Source organism: Leptopilina boulardi, unplaced genomic scaffold (assembly GCF_019393585.1).
Source record: "Leptopilina boulardi isolate dan_hultmark-lab unplaced genomic scaffold, ZJU_Lbou_2.1 LbouV2_59, whole genome shotgun sequence".
In the NCBI taxonomy this organism is placed as follows: Eukaryota; Metazoa; Arthropoda; class Insecta; order Hymenoptera; family Figitidae; genus Leptopilina; species Leptopilina boulardi.
In genome coordinates, this window is record NW_026138004.1 from 1075409 (window position 1) to 1097085 (window position 21677).

A 21677-nucleotide genomic window follows, 5' to 3' on the forward strand; every position below is an offset into this window, starting at 1 on the left:
TCAGTATTTAATGATAAGAAAGTATTATTTTCTGTGGGCTTAATTAAAAGTAAACTATATTGCTTAGTTAAAATTATAAAAGAATTTTAAGTTGTTTCATTTTTTTGTTTTTTTTTAATAAACATAATTGTGAATTTTTTGTTTCGAGTGTGTATTTCATTATAAAATGAGAAAGTTGGCGAACGAGAACGTTCTAAAACTACGTTTGAGAATTCTGTAAATGCATAATTTTTGCTCGAACTACTAGTTTAGAATACTAATAATGCAATAATAATCCAAAATGCCTCAATTTCAACATTATTTTTCCTTCTCGACTTTTGTTTTTTTAATGGAATTTGATTATACCTTTTTTTACATTCACTTTATTAAAATTTACATGTTTTCAAGTCAGGACAAAGAACAAACGGGTCGTGTAATGCGTCAGAATATTTTTCCAACAAAATACTCATCCCATTTTTAGAAATTAATGTCGATTGAATCATACGGTTATGAAGATAAAATTTTTGAACAATTAATTTTAATTTTTTTTTGTATTTTTAATATTATATATAATAAAAATAATAATAATATAATAATAATTATTATTATTATTTTTTATGGAATATAATATTGTATCTGTATTTTCTTTCGAAACCCTCAAAAAAAAATTATTCTATTATGCAACAGTTTTTTTATGATATAAAAAGAATTATAAAGAAATTATTACTAATAAACTTCTTTAAAAGTAAAATTTGTTCTAACACAATGTGTAGTGAAATTTTTTTCTTCTATTTGTTTATAAATTCTAAAATGTTAAAGAAAAAAAATTTTTTTTAAAAATAACTTGATAATAAAATTTTAATAATGTTAATTTTAAAAAAATATATTTTTTTTTGTAATTTCAAGGAAAAATGTTCTGTACGCAAAGATTTACATATTTTTTTTAACAATAAAAACGAGATTTTTTTTTATTTATTTTATTTTTGGTTTTTGAAAATTATTTTTTGTGAGAAAATTGTTTGTGCAATTTAAAAAAAAAAAAATATTTACCTGGTTGGCTCGTCGAAAAACATAATAGGTGGATTATTGACAAGTTCTAGAGCGATGGAAAGTCTTTTCTTTTGTCCACCACTTAAATTTGAGGTCATTGTTCGCCGATGATCTGATAATCCTAATGTATCAAGAATTTCTTGAATCTAAAATAACAGAAAGATTAAAAAAAAAAAATATATATATGTAGTGGAATTTATTATTTTATGATTAAAATTATTTTTATTATTAGTAAAAATTATTTTGTAATTTTTTAAAAATTATTCAGAAACTTTCAAAAATTAAAATAGAATAAAAAATCAACAATTGCATGTTAATTATTGTATTTTAATAAAATTTGTATAACATTTTTTTAAGAAATATTTCCGAAAAAAAAACGATACTGAAGTCCACAACGTTTATGAAAAAACAATTTTTAAATAAAATTTTTTATAAATTTTCGTAGCAAAAATAATTTCTGTAATGTTTATTTATCAATAAATTATAAAAAAAAATATTTTCTTGGACAAACAATTATATAATTTTTTATTTTATAAAAAATTTGTTTTCTAATCGTTGATATCACAAATGTTGTGGACTTTAGCATTGTGGAGAAAATTAAATTTTAGTCTTAAAACAATTTTATTATTAAAGTTTTATTAAAGTCTGATAATTTGAATAATTTTTTTCTTATTTTATTAATTTACAAAATACATCCAGAGAAATGTTTTATTTAAACCAATTATAATATATTTGAGTTAAATAAACGTATATTTGTCTCACAGTCTACTAGCCAATTTATTTGGCATAAATAAATTTTTTTATTTTAATCAAATAAATATTTATTTAGCTCTGAGAAGCGGTAAATAATATTTGCAGCCATTTTTTACCATTTCTTCTTTCTCTGTCTTAGGAACATGAGAGCCTAGTTTGAGACTAGAAGCAACCTTCATTGCTTCCTCGACAGTGAGATTGCCATGAAGTTGATTATCTTGCATTATATAGCATGACAATTTTCTGAAAGCACTCAAATTCCTCTCGTGGCCATTCATCGTGATGCTGCCTTCCGTTCCAGTTGTTCTATTAAAAAAAAAAAAAATTAACAAAAATTATACTTTTCATCAATTTTATTTAAATTTTGAAAAAAAAATTAATTTTACTACACGCAGAGAAATATTTTATTTACATTTATTTTAGAGAAATAAAATTTAATTGGATCAAATAAAAATATATTTGTCTCAAAGCCTATAGTAACTTTTTATTAGTTTTAAATAAAAAAAAAAATTTATTTACCTCAAATACAATTTTATTTAACGCAAATAAATTTTTTATTTGAACCAAATAAAAGTTATTTTAAAGCAAATAAATTTATTTTTAAGGAAATAAATTTTTTATTTAAATCAAATAAAATTTATTTGAAACATAAATTTTTTATATTCAAATCAAATCAAAATTTATTTGTGTACCAATAAATGAATAAATTGGAAACAAATCAATTTTTTATTTAAAACTAAATCAAATTTATTTGAAACAAATATTTATTTGACTCTTAGACAAATTAATCTTCTCTCTGGGTGTATAAATAAATAATTATAATGGGGAAAATTTTTGTTTAGAAATCTCTTTGTTCTAAATTATACCATAAATTAAAAATTTCACAAATTTATAAATTTATTTATTTGTAAATAAATTTTTTGAAAAAAAAAACATTTGAAATTTTCAAAAAATTCATGAAACAGGATTTTTTTTTAAAAATATTAAACATCTTTGAACTTGAAAGGATTAAATGTCAAGTGGTTGGAGATTATTATATAAAACAAGCAGCAAAAGTTTATATACAGAGGTCGTTAAACCGGTTTAATGCAATTCCCTGTATATATATGTGTGTGTATAGAGAAAAAAATAGCGAAAAGCAATTTCAGATTAAATGTCTGCACAAATGTTTTACACTTAAAATTTTTTTTTTAATTTATTCTTTTGAAATAAAAATTCAAATTAATTTTTTTTTTTTAATTCAAGTGGTCCGTTAAAAAAGTGTCATGAGTGATGAATGGATGGATCAATAAATTTGCGATTCTGATTTTTGATTTTATATTATATGCCGGATGTATATTATAATATATAGAAAATTAATATATAGAGAAACAGGAAAAAGATAGAAAATAAGAGATTGTAATTTTTCTGTAATTTTTTTTACTTGTACAAATTTTATAATATTTATATTTGAAAAATTATATACAAGTTTCCGTGAAAAATATTATTCAATTATTTAATAGAAATTTAAAAATATTAAATTTAATATAAATTTTTTTATATATTTAATTTTTTTCTATTAATATTTTACTAATTTGTTTCTAATCAAATACCACGTGATAAGTATTGAAATATTGATAAAGTTATAAGAATTGATTTGAGCTGCGTGATATATTTAACCTATCTTGTGGTCAAGAGTTTAGAGTAATTATTATGAAATGTTTATTTCTTTTTACATTTAAAATTTTTATATAAAAAGTAAAATTTCTAAAATTGTAAAATCATGCCAGCATTACTTAAATTAAATAAATTATTATTAAAAATAAAGATTTTTAATTTATATTTCAATTTTTTGATCATTTTACTTTTAACTTTATAATAATATATATTATATATATAGATTTATTTGTTAAATGGCATAAAAGCCAATACAAAGAGGTTGCCGCTTTAAAAATTATACATTTTTAAAAATGAAGTTTTAAAAAAAAATATATAAATTTTTTAAATCTACAATATTTGTGGAATCTAGAATTTTCAAAAAGGCATCAATTGTGTTCTGTTTGTCGTAACAAGGAAAAATATGTTTCGCTCTCTCTTCGCGGAGATAAGGACATTCAATAAAAATATGATAACATAAATTCGAAGATTCCGAACCACAACCCTCGCAATATCACAGAAAATTAAAAGGCATTAAAATAAGCTGCAACGCTTCTTATTTTAATCCATTTTGGTATTAAAATAAGAAAAATTGGATTAAAATAAGAAGCGTTGCAGCTTATTTTAATGCCTTTTAATTTTCTGTGATCCCTTGGCGGGTGTTTTGTAAATTTTTTTTATTAATAGCCAATTTTAAGAAAAATTTGTTAGAAAGACGGATTTGACATAATAACCTAAGAAATTTTATAGATATTTTCTGTGCCAGATATGTTTTTGCCCCTATATTTAACATTAGATGTGGAAGCAATTCTAACGATTGCGATTCTTGCACTATTCTCGCATCTTCTGCTAACAAAAAATTCTTTTAACTTTATAGAAATTAAATAATTGTTGTCTGCGATAAATTATTATTATTATTTTAATTTATTTATTAAATTGAAAGGTATTAGGGTCAACCGGGGTAAATCCGAACGCTTTTAGTAAGTTTCAACAATAACATAAGTTTTTTCTTTAAAAAAAAATACTTCCGGTATTCTGGTGCATGAAGTTGTTACTTTACTTCCATAGAACAATTTTATGGGGTAGCAAAAATTTTTGATAAATTACAATCGCAGGAAACTTAGCGTTCGTATTTACCTCGATACTTTGCAACTTTCCTAAAATACCGGGGTAAATACGAACGCCACTGTATTTCAGAAAAATCTTAGGGAAAATAAATTTAAAGTATTGCAATTGTTAAACTTATATAAAAACTCAAAAAAATACGATAATAAACCTATTATGTAATAATGCATCATATATAAATACAAAAATCAAACAGGTTAAAAATTAAAATGCATTACACAATTAAAACCTTCAATAACTTTATCAAATCATAACGGATTTTTGCAAAACTTGCTACAGAAAGTATTTTGGAGTGATTGAATGTAAATACAAAAATAAAAGTCAAATTTTTTAAATTCAAAATGGCGTACTTTCCTAAAACTTATTTTTAAAAATGATCAAATTTGCTAACCCTGAAACCCCCCGAGTAACAGTTTTCGAGCGAATCCAATGAATTTTTTAATTCTCGTCCGCCATTTTGAATTTTGAAAAACTGACTTCAAATTGGTAATTAGCGACCCCAAAAACCGTAGAATACCAAATTTTATTAAGATCCTGAAAAACTTTTTTCAACAAACCATTTGGCAAAAAAATTGAAACACTCCTTCGAGAGAACAGAGATTAAGTTTCTGCTTATTAATTACTAACGAGGATACGTATAGAAAGAAAAACTTTTTTCTATGTACTTTTATAATGTTAAAATAATAGTGTAATGAAATAAAAACAATTTTGTGTGGCTCTGATGTAAAAAAAAATTATTGAAAATACCGTTCGGATTTACCCCAGTTTTCCAATTTTCCTGGGTAAATACGAACGGTCTGATATTATTAATAAAATTTTACAGAAGGCAAAAATGAAAAATAGTTTCTGTTCTAGTATTCATAACAAACAATTATAAATAATAAAATAAATTTTTAGCTTCTTTTTCTTCAAATACGAGACAAAATACTGAAAGAGTGTCATCTTTGATTTTCAATCTTTTTTGCAATACTCGTTATCTTTGTTGATGCTGTTGCTAATTAACAAACGAAAAATGGGATAATACTTAGAATCTCTTGAAGAGGATCTGAGGTAAAAATTCTCATATCGAACTTATTTTTAAAATTTTTAATTAAGCTGAAATAATTAGCGTTCGGATTAACCCCCCGTTCGGATTTACCCCGGCTGACCCTAATATAGAATAAAAATAATTGTTTTTTTTTTACTGTTTTTAAAAAATCAGATTTGAAATTTGTTGAAACTATATACTTTATATCTTTTACGCTATAATAACTCGGAATTAGTCGGTAATTAAAAAGTGCAATTTGAATTGTTTTTTAAAAATAAAAAAATTCAATTCAATTCGTAGAAAAGGTAAATAGAAAAAGATATTCTTTCTTAACGCACACACATATATATATAAATTGCCTCGAGAAACTGCCTTGACACTAAAGTGACCTGTGTGACATAAGTTTTATACTTTATGCAAATCAAATGTAATTTAATACCGGAATATATAGATTAGATTTCCTGAAAAACTTTTATTTTTTTTGTTTAAATTATTATGTAGATATATTTATTTATTTAATTAAAGAATTCAAATATTTTTTCCTTATCAATTAGAAACAATTTAAAAATATAAGATTTTATTAAAAATAACAAAAGTTAACTAGTATGGAAAAATAATAGAATTAATTTTTAATAATAAAATAAGAATAAACTTTATTCACTTTTTTTTATAATAAAATAAAAATGGAAATTTACTTTATTTTTAAGAATAAATTAAAAAAAAAGCAAAGCGAGACAAAAAGTGACAAAGAATTATATAGAAAGTGGTCCAACGATCTTAAAAGATCCGTACAATCAATGATGACGAATTTTAAATGTTTCGAAAAAGACTCACGTGAAAGAAAGTGAAATCTTTTTTTTAAAAAAAGTAATACTTTCATCTTTTTAAATCTTTTCCCTCGTCATAAAAAGAACCAAAAGATTTTTAAAACTAATATTTCAATAAAATATTATTAAAATAATAAAATTAAATGACAAAAGATAAGAAAAAAAATACTTTAACACTGAAAAAAATATATTTGATTCAAATAATCAATTCCTTGACTATTTTCAAATAAATTAATATTTATAATAATAATTTATGTATTTAAAAGAAATATTAAATAATTATGTATTTGACTCAATAATTATTTTAAAACAAAATTTATTAATTATTTAATACAAATAAATATTTACTTGATAATAGCAATAGATAATAGAAAACCTATATTATTTGAATAAAATAAATTTTTCAGTGTGTATTTTGAATATAAATCTACCTGTTAGAAAATCAAATAAATCCATTTTCTACCGAATAAAGAATTTGAAAAAAAATAGTGAAAAAAAAGCATTGAAAGATTATTTCAAAAAAAAAAGCTGTACTGTACATTGTACTGAGTTCTCTCTTGTTATGTGACTGACAATTATTGCTCGTTTATCAAAAATTGAAAAAAAAAATTCTTTCACGAATAGATAATGGAGAGAATAATTCTGAGAATGACTGACGAACCGAACAAGTATAAATTCATATATATGATTGCACAAAATAACTGCCAATGTAGGACGTGTAATGGATTTATGCAAATTTTTTTTGTAAAAGGAAAGAGAGAGAGAAAAAAAAGTTTCTTTACAGTCGGTAAACAAATAAACTTAGCAAACATTCTTTAGGAAATTCTATTCGCAATAATATTGTAAACACCAATCTTTTTAAAAAAAAATTTAAAACTTTATTTCTTCTACGAATATGATTAATATTTTATAATTTCAATTCGCGCATTATATAGTCCAAATTTTAAATTTATCAAAATTATTAAGACTTTCCAAATTAAATGAAACATTTTTTTAATGATATTTAATAACATAAAGGTAAAAAATAATCACTTTTTTTCTGCACAACCAAATAAATTGTTTTAAAGATCAAAATTTTCCTTATTTTTCAAGCTTTAATACCGTACAAGAAAAATGAGGTGATTCGAAATAGTTAACTCACAATTTATTAAACAATGTTTGTTTTCTTTTTTGTATTTTATTTATTGTGAAACGTCTGCTATCGCTGCGCGCGCAACGTTTGAAAGTTGTTACTCTCGTTATTGAGAAAAATGTTTTCTTCACTCAGAAAAAAATTCGTTTGAAGCAACCAAATTTTGGTTAAATCAACAAAATAAATGCATTGCTGTACTGTTAACCAAACATTTGGTTGTATAAACCAAATGTTTATTTAGCTCAATCAAATTTTTTCTTTGTTCAAAAAATTTATTAAAATAAACCAAACAGTTATTTAGATGAAATAAATATTTATTTGAATTAAACAAATTTTGTTTAAACTAACCAAAAAATTGGGTTAATATAAAAAAAATGGTACATTTGGTTCAAACATATCTTTTTTCTGAGTGTAGCGTAGTATAGAAAACATGTTCTGTGAAAAATGAGGTTTTTCATCCTTCAAAAATGTTTTTTATGATTTTTTTTTACTACAAATTAGATAATTAAAAACAATTCAATGTTAAAAACCAGAAATGTTTACGTTTCGTTCAATGACAACATAACCTTACTTTTCACACAACATGTTTTCTACTATGCCAATGTAATAAGCTTCCGCTCAATAACGAAAGCGACAACTTCCGAACGTTGCGCGCGCAGCAATAGCAGACGTTTCACAATAAATAAAATACAAAAAAGAAAACAAACATTGTTTAATAAATTGTGAGTTAACTATTTCGAATCACCTCATTTTTCTTGTACGGTATTAAAGCTTGAAAAATAAGGAAAATTTTGATCTTTAAAACAATTTATTTGGTGGTGCAGAAAAAAAAGTGAATTTTTTTCAATTATTTATTGTTGTATTTTAAAAAAAAAAACAATAATTGTTTTTACTTAAAAAGTGATTATTTTAGACTTTTATATTATTAAATATTATAAAAAAAATGTTTCATTTAATTGAAAGCTTGCATGGTAAACTTATCGAAAGATTGCACAATAAGATTATTGCAAGATTGCTCAGTAAGCTTGCACGGTAAGCTTGTAGCAAGGTTGGTGCAAGGTTGCCAAATAACTTTGGTTTAAACCTAATTTTTTTTAAAAATGTTTCGTCTAATTTATATAATTTTATTATATAAATTGTACGAAACATTTACACCTTACCGAAAGATTGCAGTGTAAGGTTACTGTAAGCTTGCACAATAAGATTATCGCAAGATTGCTCAGTAAGCTTGCACGGTAAGCTTGTAGCAAGGTTGGTGCAAGGTTGCCAAATAACTTTGGTTTAAACCTAATTTTTTTTAAAAATGTTTCGTCTAATTTATATAATTTTATTATATAAATTGTACGAAACATTTAAAAAAAATAGGTTTAAAGCAAAGTTATTTGGCAACCTTGCACCAACCTTGCTACAAGCTTACCGTGCAAGCTTACTGAGCAATCTTGCGATAATCTTATTGTGCAAGCTTACAGTAACCTTACACTGCAATCTTTCGGTAAGGTGGAACATTTGATGCTTGCAGTAAGCTTGCCGCAAATTTGCCGTGCAAGGTTGGGAATATTGCCGCAAGGTTGCTACAAGCTTACGTGCTGTCTGGGTAATTATTTGACAAAAAAATTTTGTGTTGAAAATCATTTTTTTTTTTTTTTTTTGAAAATTGTATCTTTAAAAATTTTGTATATTAATATTTATAATTGTTTTATTTTATTATAAATTTGTTTTGGACATAAATAAATGCTTTAAAATTTAGTGAAACAGAAATATTATGTTAGAAAAAAAAAATTTTTTTCTTAAATAAAAATTAAAATTAAAGAAAATTTTTTATCTATTAAAATTAGGGTAAATAGATATTTGGCCTTTTTTAAATTTCGATACTATCCGTGTATATACAACACATATATTAGAAGTGAGCATTTTCAATCGGAAATGTCAACGCGAAATATCGCATGGCACAATTTGATAAGCACTATCATCAATTATTATGAGCTACTGACATAAATTTCTTCTTTGACTCTTTATGTAAATTATTATTCAATGATATATAAATAAATTGTATTCAAAAATCAGGAAATATTTTTTAAAATTTTTTGTTTTCACTAGAATTTTGCTGATTGGGAAAATCAGAATTAAAAAAAAAAAATTATTGTGTGTTATACTAAATATACTTCTAATTTTTATCAGTATTTTAAAAATAAAGACACTGGTTGACTAGATGTAGATTTTGGTTGCTATATAAAAATTAGCAGCTCTTTATATTTGAAAAATGGTGAAACTCGTTTGTGAGAGAAGCACGTATTCTCCATCTAGTGGAAAAAATGTGAACTACACGTGACTTTACAGAGCGGTTTTTTCTAATTATCCGTAGTTTATAATTTTCCCGCTAGATGGAGAATGCGTGCTTCTCTCACAAATAAGTTTCAAAATTTTTCAAATATAAAGAGCTGCTTATTTTTATACAGCAACCTAAATCTACATCTACATCTAGTCAAAATAGAAAATTATTTGTTTGAAACAAATATTTATTTAATTCAAATAATAAATTAATTGACTCCAATAATTATTTACTTAATTCATGTAAATATTTACTTACTTCAAGTAAATATTTTTACTTAATTTAAATAAATTAATTCAAATAAAAAATGATTTAATTCAAACAAATATTTATTTCATAATTGTTAAGTAACTGATTATTTTAATCAAATAAAATTTTTTTTCAGTGTACATTTATCTTGTAAATTAATTTTCTTTTTTTTAAATTAAAAATATTAATATTCACACAGTAGTTTTTTTTGCATAATTCACCACAGGTGTCACACATTATAATCAAATGTAAAGACTATTAATGTTATTTGAATTTTCCAAGTGAGAATACTTGTGAGAATAAAAGTGGATGTACCTGATGTAAATATTGATCTTGTTAAACAAGTTGCAATGAACAATATATATATTCTCGCAAGAATGTTTAAAGATCAGTCAAGCACTTTGTACATATATCTTATCGTAAAATTATAATATCTCCTCTCCATATATTTATTTTATATTTAGAGTTAATTAAAAAAAAAAAGAAAAATTTAACAATCCAAAATTTATTTTTCTAAAAAAATTTAATTATTTAATAATTTAAAATTTAAAAAATTATTATTTATTTGATGCGAATAAATTTTATTTGTCTCAAATAAATGCAAATAAAAGATTTCTCTACGTGCACCGATAATAATTATTGTTCCTTATTTTAATTGGATTTCTGTTGTTTTTTTTTTTTAATTTTTTTGTTATGAAAAATAAATATTTTATAATTTAAGGAATTTTAATAATTTAAAACAAAACTCACTTGTAACCTGTCAGGATATTGAGTAGAGTCGATTTTCCTGCTCCAGATGGTCCCATTATTGCTGTTAACTCCCCCGATCGAAGTCTCCCACTGACAGACTTAAGAATTGTTTTGACATCTAAAAAAAATTGAGAAAATTATATATAATATTTTAATAATTAAATATATGAAATTTTAAATAATTAATTAGTAAATTAATTAGATAATTTGTTCAGTAATTTAATAAAAAAAAAAAAAGAAACATTTATTTACTTTTACTAATGTTTTAAGAAAAATTGCCAAATAAATTTTTTATTTTTCTTTTAATATTGTTTTTTAATTTTATTTTGTTTGTCGAAGTATCATTTTGATTTAATTTTTTGGTAAAGAAAAAAATTTCTGTTATTAAAACAAAATTCTTTTTTTTTAGTAAAAAATTCTGTTATCAAAACGAATATTTTTTTTAAATTATGAATTAATGACAAATAATATATATATATATATATATATATATATATATATATATATGCATTTAATACAATTTTAACAAAGCCTCAATCGTTGAAAGTTTGAGACACAAAGAGTGAAACTGCGTATATATTTGAAAAGATGTGTGCAAAGTCCACGATAAATTATAATAATTCTTCAATCGAATATATAGAAGTAAAAAAAAATCTTGTTTATTTTACGCTTAAAGTTTAGGATCATTTATATTTTTTACACTTATTTCTTCTTTTTGCAAATAAAAAAAAAAAAAAAAAAAAAAAATCTTTCAAAAAATAAAGTTCAGAATCATCGATTTAATCGTTAAAATATTTTATACTTGAAGTGATAATGAAACTATCATTCATGCCATCGTTTTTTTTTCTTTTCTGTTTTTTTTAAGGAAACGTCTGAATATGAAATTAATTTTTTACACACTTGAAAATTTCTGGTTTAACGTCGCACATTAATTTATACATTTTTTTTTTAAATTTAAATTTTAAAATTAGAAAAAAAAACATTATTAATAAATAAAAAAAATTATTATCCATTGTTATTGTTCTTAAAAGAGGATGAATATGGATGAGAAAGTTCCTTTCCCTTTCTAAATTTTACTTTCAGATTCAAAGGTCAATTTTCGAGAGTTGACTCATGAAACTGAAAGCGAACGAGAGATTTTTTTATAATTGATAAAGCTGTATTGCAAATTTCTCAAAAAGAAAAAAATAAAACAGAAAAAAAAGAAAAAATTAGAATATGATAATTTTTTTATTTGAGGTCTTTTTTATGACAATGAAAATGAGTCATGAATAGTGTAGTTTGTATGAAAAAAAAAATAATCGCATAATTAAGTTTCAGTTGTGAATAATAATAAATGAGTATCAATAAAATATACATTGCACCACTAATATTATAATTTTAATAATAATCTTTGCGGGTCAATTTAATTTTTATGCTTAAAAAAACCTTTTTGAAAAAATCAAAATAAATTTTGTTTTTCAATTTTTTTTATATTTGTTAAAGAAATACAAACATTACTTATAGTTAGACACAGAAAAAATTTTATCTTTTACTGAGAGTAATCTTATATTAAGAGTAATCTTATATTGAGAATAATCTTATATTGAAAGTAATCTTATATTGATTATTGTTCTTCTATAATAATCTTTCACGTTATCTTTTTAGAATAAGAATATTTCTCTTTAAAAATCATAGATTTTATGCTAAGTTAAAGTGCGCAACGTTTATGATAAACGATTTTTAAAGAAATAATTTTTTAAATGAAAAATTCTATAATTTTTTGCCAAAAAAAAAATTATTTTTTATAATTTGTTGATTAATGAAAACTACAGGAAATTTTTTTTTTTTTTTTTTGGCAAAAAATTATAGAATTTTTCATTTAAAAAAATTATTTCTTTAAAAATCGTTTATCATCATAAATGTTGCGTATTTCAGCTTCGTGATTTTATTTAATTTTTTTTTTTAAAGAAAAATGTCAAAAGTATTTTTAATATTTTCCTCTTCGATTAAGAGTTTCTAATTAGAATATTGATGAATAATTTGAAAAAATAGAACAAAATTTTGGAAAAAGTTTTAAAAGAACGGTTTTAAGTCATATTATTTTTGAAAATTATACCAATGAGAGAACCAGAGAAAAGTTTGTTACAAAAATAAATTAGTATTAAAATAGAGATTTTCCTTTTTTCATTATTATTTTCTTCTAAGTAAAAAAAACTTGTTACGTAATAAAGAAGAAATTTTTTTTTATCAAAGTTCGATATTTTATGTTGAATTAAAAAAATTTATATGCGTATAAATAAGGAAATAATAAAAAATATCTGTAATTGAAAGAAGATTTTTTTTATTTATGATAGAAACAAAATATTTTTCTTATGTAATTTAATTATAAAATAATAAATAAAATTTAATTTCAATTTTATAAAATTAGTTGTTCAATTCTTATAATATTAATTTTTTAATTCTTTAATATTAATTTTTTAATTCTTTATTATTATTTTTTTAATTCTTCAATATATTAAAAAAATTGATTGTTTAAATGTTGAAGAATTTATCAAAAAAAAAAAATATATGTATTTTTAAAAATTATTCAATTATTTATATTCTTTATAATAATTTTGGAATCAGTTTTTAAAATTTCTCCAATAATACCGCTTTGTCAATGAATTCGTAGAACGGAAATATTTTGCTTCTCTTTTTGGAAGGGAATTTGAATTTTTTATATGGAATATACTACATGAAGTGGTATTATAATAATAATGAAAATAAAAATAATAAAATATAATAATAATAATAATAATAATAATATTGAAAATAATGTTCTATATATGTATCACAATTATATATACATACATGGTGAAAGTTACTAATTAAAATATGCAAGTCATGAAATAATAAAAAATAAATTAAAATTTTTATTTGTTTTAATAGGAAATATTTTAATTTTTTTAATTTTCCTTTTTTAAAATATATTTTTTTTTCAATTCAAAATGGAACACTAAATTTATTCTTTGAATCACTATTCAGAATTAATATGAAGTGTAAATAAATAATTGTAAATAAATATTCCAATGAATTTAAAAATAAAATTTTACATTTTACATTGGGGCTTTTCCATGTGTGACGAACACTTTTTTTCGTTTATGTATATATATAGTTACATATGTAAAAAAGAGATAACAAAAATAAATCAATTTTATTACATTAATTTATAATGTCTATAAATTTTTTAATTAAAAAATTAAAATAAAATTTAAAAAAAAATAGTAGGTAATTAAAACTGTGATCTAATACAATTTTTAAAAAATATATTTTATAATTTAAAAAAAAAATTTTTTAACCCCCTTGACAGTTGATGGTCTATATATGTCCAAAAAAAAGTCGTGCCACCTTTATGATTTTGGACATATATATGTCCACATTAGAAAAAAAATACTAAACATAATTCGATTTGAGTGTCAATGGATATACTAAGGTTTTCGGGGTCGCTGAATCTAAATTTGAGGTCAGATTTAAAAAATTCAAAATGGCGGACCCAATATGGCGTCCAATAAATTTAAAAATTGACGAGATTTACATAAAAATGGTTGCTTTAGGGTTTTTTGGGTCGCTAAATCAAAATTTGAGGTCAGATTTAAAAATTCAAAATGGCGGATCCAATATGTCGGGAAAATTTAAAATTGATTCGATTCGTTCTAAATTCGGTACTCGGGGATTTTTGGGGTCGTTGAATCCAAATTGTGAGGTCAGATTTGGATTCAGCGACTCAAAAAACCCCCGAGTTCCGAATTTTGAACGAATCGAATCAATTTTAAATTTTTTCCGCTATATTGGGTGGCCATATTTGGTCCGCCATTTTGAATTTTTAAAATCTGACATCAAATTTGGATTCAGCTATCCCAAAAACCTCCGACTACGAAATTTTGAACGAATCGAATCAATTTTAAATTTTTCCGCCATCTTGGGTCTGCCATTTTGAATTTTTTAAATCTGACCTTAAATTTGGGTTCAGCGACCCCAAAAACTTTTAATACTATGATATGATATTTTTTTGGAAACTTTTTTTTTTACCGTTTTGGGCCCATAAAAACGATTTTTCTACTAGACTGCGAAGGGGTTAATAAAGTGTAGTACAAATTAAAACAAAGTATAAAACAAATATCATTAAAATGAATGATATGTATAAAATTTGAAAATAATAATTATCTTAATGTGTTGCTAATATTCATCATTATGTATATATATGTATAAATTTTTTATGCTTCAAATAGCAATGAATGCAACAGAAATTTATATCTTATATGTATACTGAAATGATTCATTTCCTGATCGGAAATGTCGTCTTTAATACAAAACGCGTAACCTTCAATCACAGTCAAATTGCAATGTTACTCAATCTAAATATTAAAAATTTCTTACAAATATATTATATATAATATTATTGTTTATAATTTAATAATAATAATTTTATTTATTATTATTATTATTTTACCAAATTAAATAAAATTTCAATCCATCTCCTAAGTCTATGGTAAAATGATAGAACTTAAACATAACCTAAATTTTAAGGTTATTTTCACTTATTGATTTCAAATTAAACATAACATAACCTATAATTCGTTTGCTTCTAAGGTCCCTTTCTTCAGAACGCGTCACATTATACCTAGATATATTATTAAATAAATAAATAATTTATTTTATGTTAAAATTTATTTAAAAACACATATAATTACTAAACTATAATAATTCCAGTTACTCTTGAATAAAATTCTATATTTTTAGTTTAATTATTAAATTTAAATATAAAGGGTGTTCCAAAAGTATGAAAACTTGCAAATATCTCGAAAAATACGAATTTTTGTAAAAAATGTTCAAGACAAAAGTTGTTTCAAACAAAAAGATGTACATCTTTGAAACAAAAAAATTGGGCCCGGAGCCCAATGTTGGGTCCTACAATGAAAAAAGTGGTTTTCTTAAATGAGACCACTAATTTTCAGTATCAAATTCGTAATCCCCATGAAATTCTGCGTTCAGACATGTGGTATAAGTGCCCAAAATATTGGGCCCAATCCAAGATATTGGGTCAAAAATTTATCAACAGATAAATAAATTTTAAAAAATCGCATCTTGGAGGGATTTTGAGATCACAGGATTAGAAATTGGAAGCTAATTTTCAAATTGAGCATAGAGCCCAATGTAAGATTCTGCCGCCCAATGTGAGGGCCACAGTAAAAAAAATTAGTTGTCTTAAATAAAACCCATTAATTTTCAGTATCCAATTCGTAATCCCCATGAATTTCTGGGTTTAGACTTGTAGTAAAAATGACAAAAATATTGGGCCCAATGTCTGGGATTAGGCCCAACATTTTTCGTTAAATAAATAAATTTAAAAAATCGCATCTTTAGGAGTTTTTGGGGTCACAGGATTAGAAATTCGAGGCTAATTTTCAAATTATACACAAAGCCCAATGTAAGATTCCGCGGCCCAATGTGAGGCCCACATTAAAAAAAATTAGTTGTTTAAATAAAACCCACTAATTTTCAGTATCCATTTCAGAATCGTTATGAAATTCTGGGTTTAAACTTGTAGTACAAAAGCCAAAAAATATTGGGCCCAATGTCTGAGATTGGGCTCGACATTTTTTGACAAATAAATAAATTTATAAAATCGCATCATTTGGAGTTTTTGGGGTCACAGGATTAGAAATTCAAAGCTACTTTTCAAATTGGGCACAGAGCCCAATGTAAGATTCCGCAGCCCAATGTGAGGCCTACAGTAAAAAAATTAGTTTCCTTCCATTTTGTAATCGTTCTGAAATTCTGGGCTTAGACTTGTGGTACAAATTCCAAAAATATTGGGCCCTCACATTGGGCGGCAGAATCTTACATTGGGCTCTATGCTCAATTTGAAAATTAGCTTCCAATTTCTAATCCTGTGATCTCAAAATCCCTCCAAGATGCGATTTTTTAAAATTTATTTATCTGTTGATAAATTTTGGACCCAATATCTTGGATTGGGCCCAATATTTTGGGCACTTATACCACATGTCTGAACGCAGAATTTCATGGGAATTACGAATTTGATACTGAAAATTAGTGGTCTCATTTAAGAAAACCACTTTTTTCATTGTAGGACCCAACATTGGGCTCCGGGCCCAATTTTTTTGTTTCAAAGATGTACATCTTTTTGTTTGGAACAACTTTTGTCTTGAACATTTTTTACAAAAATTCGTACTTTTCAAGATATTTGCAAGTTTTCATACTTTTGGAACACCCTGTATATTTAAAAATATACATTTTTTTGTTACTTATTTTGAGGTCACTTATACTATAAACCAGTTACTAATATAATTAAAATTTTTTTTATCTAATCTCAGGATAAGATATATAGGTATATATACCATGTTGGAAATTATAATCATCAATAATGTTAACTATGATGAATCACTTTTCAATAGTGATTAATGATTATGTTTTTTTTTTCTATATAACAAAAGTGTTTCCTTTTTTTCGCAATATTTGAACTCTATAACGAACAGGATATTGCGTTTTGACAAATTGCTATACTTGTAAATCACTTGAATATTAGAATATGTAAAGAAAATTTGCAATTAATATTTAAATTTAATTTGATCATTTTTAACAAAAAAAAAGAGAGAAAATTTGCATATCACATTGTAAAAAAGTACATTTTTCCTTTGAGTTCGAAAAAAAAGAATTATTTACAACTATACGAAAATAAACTGAATTTTTAAATTTAGAATAATAAAAAAAAGAAAAATTAGGAATTTAAGATATTTAGACTGAAAATTGACTAAAATGTACATTTTTATAAAACAGTGATCATTGAATAGAAGAAATTAAAATTCAGAATGAGAATGAGTCTCTTAGAATAATTGAAAAAATACGTGATTACAAACAAGACCTCGGTATTCAATGGTAAAAGCGGTCAGGGTTTAGACGACCGACAAAACTTATAGGATTTGGCAATCGTAAGAGCAAGATGAGAATTTTTTTTTTTTTATTATTTCCAAAAATAAGAATATTTCTAAAAAGTAAATTATTATGTTTGCCCTGGAGCTATAAGAATATAAGTAATTCTTCCTCAAACATCACAGTCAAAATTTAAAAGTTTTTAAATTGGCTTAAATTTTTTTTTGTAAATTTTTCTGTTATTTAAAGTTCAAAAAATCTCTAAAATATTAGGTTATTTAAAAAAAATTGTAGATTGTAGTGCAAATTGCGTGACAATTGCCAACTCAATTGCCAAAAATTAAAAGGCATTAAAATAAGCTGCAACGGTTATTATTTTAATCCAATTTTGCTTATTTTAATCTATTTTGATATTAAAATAAGCAAAATTGGATTAAAATAATAAGCGTTGCAGCTTATTTTAATACCTTATAATAATTTTCTGTATATATATATATATAAAAAAGCAATACGCATTAAATAGTCTAGACTTATCATTCGTACGAAAGGACAAATGACAACTCTGCGATATAGTATAGAAAAGCAATTCGCATCAAACACTTTAATATTATAATATCTACTAAAAGATAATTACCAACTCTGAAATATAGTATAGAAAAGCAATACGCACCAAATACTCTGTAATTAACTTAAAAATTAAGCAATGCGCACCAAATACTTCATATTTATCATTAGCACTAAAAGACAAATGACAACTCTGCAATATAGTATAGAAAAGCAATGCGCACCAATGACATTTAAAAATATATTACAAATTCTGGAAGAAATAAAAAAAAAATTTTATATTTTTTTTTAATACTTTAATTGAAATGTCATATATTTAGGTTCATTACGTGTGTATTAAAAAGTAAATGAAAAATACTTTAAAATTCAATATATCAAAATTAAAATTCTTAAAGTTTTGTCATAGTTATACGAATTTAAAAATGACTGAGTGTCAAAAATTGAACCACCACTATTTTATATACATATGTATTTTTTAAATAATTTAATTTTTTAGGAATCTGTTACCCCCATATGAAACAACAATTTCTAAATTTTCAAGTTTGTCCAATTACTTTTAATTTTTTGTCTGGTACGTTTCGGAAAGAATGCCCCATATTTATCAATCTCTAAGAATTTTAAATGTAATATAGTAAAATATAGTATAGTATTATGCCATAGAGAAAGGTTAGGTTAGGTAGGATTATATATTCGTTAAGGTGCGGGTTTAATTAAATTAAAGGCGAAACATAACCTCAAAATTCGAAATTAATGGGGAAAAATAACCTTAAAACTTTGGTTACGTTTAAGTTCTATCATTGTAATTAAATTAATAAATTAAGAATTGTTTTAGAATAAGGCTAATAAGGTTACAGGTTATGTTATGATAAATTTAAGGTTAGGTTAGTTTTAAAAAAGTATTAAATAAGTTAATTATTTTAAACAATTCAATTTATTTTGATAACAAATTCATTTAACAAATAATTACTTCTTCTATTAATCTTAAAATAATTATCCAACTTTTTTTTAAATTTCAAAATTCGTATTTAAAAAAAAAATCGTTAATCCAAAAAATATAAATAGACGTTAATATTTGTCTTTAATTTGATCTCATAAAATTAACATTAAAAACAGTTTTTTATCTATATCTATATATTCAGTTTAAAATTATAAAAATTGAAAAATAAAGAATTATTTGTTCTAAATTAATTAATTTATAAAATAAATTAATTAAATGCAAAGATCAGTGAACTGAATTAATAATAATTATTACGATTTAGCTATAATAAATTGCCATCAACATATATATATTATCTGATTAAAATATTTATATATATATATATATGGATAAACGGAAAATTACGCACATTTGCGAATAATAATTTTTATTGAATGCGTTAGAAAAACAAGATTTCAATAAATAATATACATATATAATAATTAGAAAATTAGATAAACTATACATTCTTGAGAAATTCTGATAAATATATATATATATTTAAAATGTCAAAAATATAACAGCAGGGGAGCATTATATTGATATTGAAAATTAATGTCCCGCACTATTATTATAACACTTTGCACACATCATAATCAATGACACTTTCTTTATTGAATAAATCATCCATAAACAAATAGAATTGTATCAAAATTGATTAGATGCGTATTATACATTTGTAATTTCTATATACTGTGCGATGAGTAAGCGAGTGCATCTACACGTAAAATCAAATGAACTTTGCTCAAATTCCACAAAAGATAAATTTTATAATATACGCATCAGCTAAAATTTGTTTAGAAATTTATATAAAAATAAAAATAAAATTTCTATATACTGAGAAAAATGTTTAGTCAGATCAACAAAATTTTTTTTTTTGGTATTTAAGCAACCAAACTATCAGTTTGAGTCAACAAAAAAAATTTGATTGAGTGTTTTTTGTTGGTATAACAAAAATGTTTGGTTAACACAACTAAATTTTTTTGTTAGATCAACCAAAATGTTTGATCAAATCAACTTTGTAAAATCTCATCTCCTTTTGGTTAGGACAACAAATGATCATTTAGTTTTTTAGACTAAACTATTTTGTTGTGTTAAACAAATTATTTTGTTGTAACCAAATTTTGGTTGGAATTTAAAAATGTTCAACTAAATAATTTTGTTGGTCTAACCAAATGTTTGGTTGAGATAACTCTCTGACTTTGTTACAGCCAACCAAAATTTGATTACAACAACCAAAAATTGCCTAACCAAAAGATTTTGTTGCAAATACGGTCTGGGAGACCGCTATAGTTGTTTAAAGGTTAAAAATAGTAATTTAACTTAAAAGTAGCTAATTCTTTTTTTATTTAAACTTTGTTTCAAATTTAACTTAAAAGAATTAAGAATATGTTTATGTACTAATTTGCAAATGGTAAATTAAATTTTTTTTTATGAAACAAAATTTTTTAGCGAATTTTGATATTGAACCAGACAATGACTACATTTTGCGTTAATATTATCCTTGTCTTTATATATAATACATTAGAATAAATAATAATAAAAAATGATATGAAATTTTCTCGCAACAGTGAAAAACATGTACTTTCACTGTGTGGTCAATGTTACAAGACAAACCTGTTTTAAGTTTATTTTTCTAATAGAGTCTTCCAACATTTATGTCTATATATGTTTCATTCTATTTCAAAACGAGCTCCCATTGTAAACAATATTGACAATAGAAAAAAAAATTTTAAATAAATATTTCTCCTGTTTTTTTAAAATAAAATTTAATTATTTTGATATAAGTAAGCACTAAAGTTAATTTTTTAAAATTATGATTGAACAAAAATTTTATTCTGTAGAAAATTAATTTTTCAAAACTATTTTGGCCCAATTTTTAAATTTGACCAATCAGAAATTATTACAAAAATTGTGATTGTTTTTTTTTCTAATTTTAATAAAAATAATAATTTAAGTTTAATAAACAGGAAATTAAAGAAACAAATCAACTCTATTTAAATTTTAAAAAAATGTTTTTCAATTCATAAATATTTTAATCTCTAAAATATCAACCGTGAATTTTAATTAATATCCTAAAAAACCTTTGAAAATGTCCATTAAACTTTTTACGGAAAAAAAGCAGAATATATTTAAATTTTTGTTTTTGAAATAAATTTGATCAAAATTTGAAACAATGCATGTTGAGATATTTAAAAGTTTAACATTTAAACTTAAATTTTTATATTTATTAAATTAATACACGGGAAAAAAATTTCACTTGGAACAGCGATAAGTTTCACTGGAACAGCGATATATTTCACTAAAACAGCGAAAGTTTTCGCTATTCTAGAGAAAAGTATCGCTGTTCCAGAGAAAATTATTATCTT

At 23.2% G+C, this 21677-nt stretch overlaps 1 protein-coding gene and 1 long non-coding RNA gene across 6 annotated transcripts in view; one reads left to right on the forward strand and one right to left on the reverse strand.

Annotated features, from left to right (window-relative positions):
* Positions 1–21677, forward strand: part of LOC127290331 (uncharacterized) — a 192293-nt gene that overhangs the window by 87508 nt on the left and 83108 nt on the right. The gene's annotated exons all lie outside the window — the stretch shown is intronic.
* Positions 1–21677, reverse strand: part of LOC127290318 (ATP-binding cassette sub-family G member 1) — a 53041-nt gene that overhangs the window by 9430 nt on the left and 21934 nt on the right. For all 4 annotated transcript variants that reach the window (XM_051318811.1, XM_051318813.1, XM_051318814.1 and 1 more), the window contains 3 exons: positions 10857–10974; positions 1899–2088; positions 1030–1175 (listed from right to left, as the gene is read on the reverse strand). In XM_051318811.1, coding sequence (XP_051174768.1) covers positions 1030–1175; positions 1899–2088; positions 10857–10974 — 454 coding nt within the window. The remainder of the gene's footprint in view (positions 1–1029; positions 1176–1898; positions 2089–10856; positions 10975–21677) is intronic.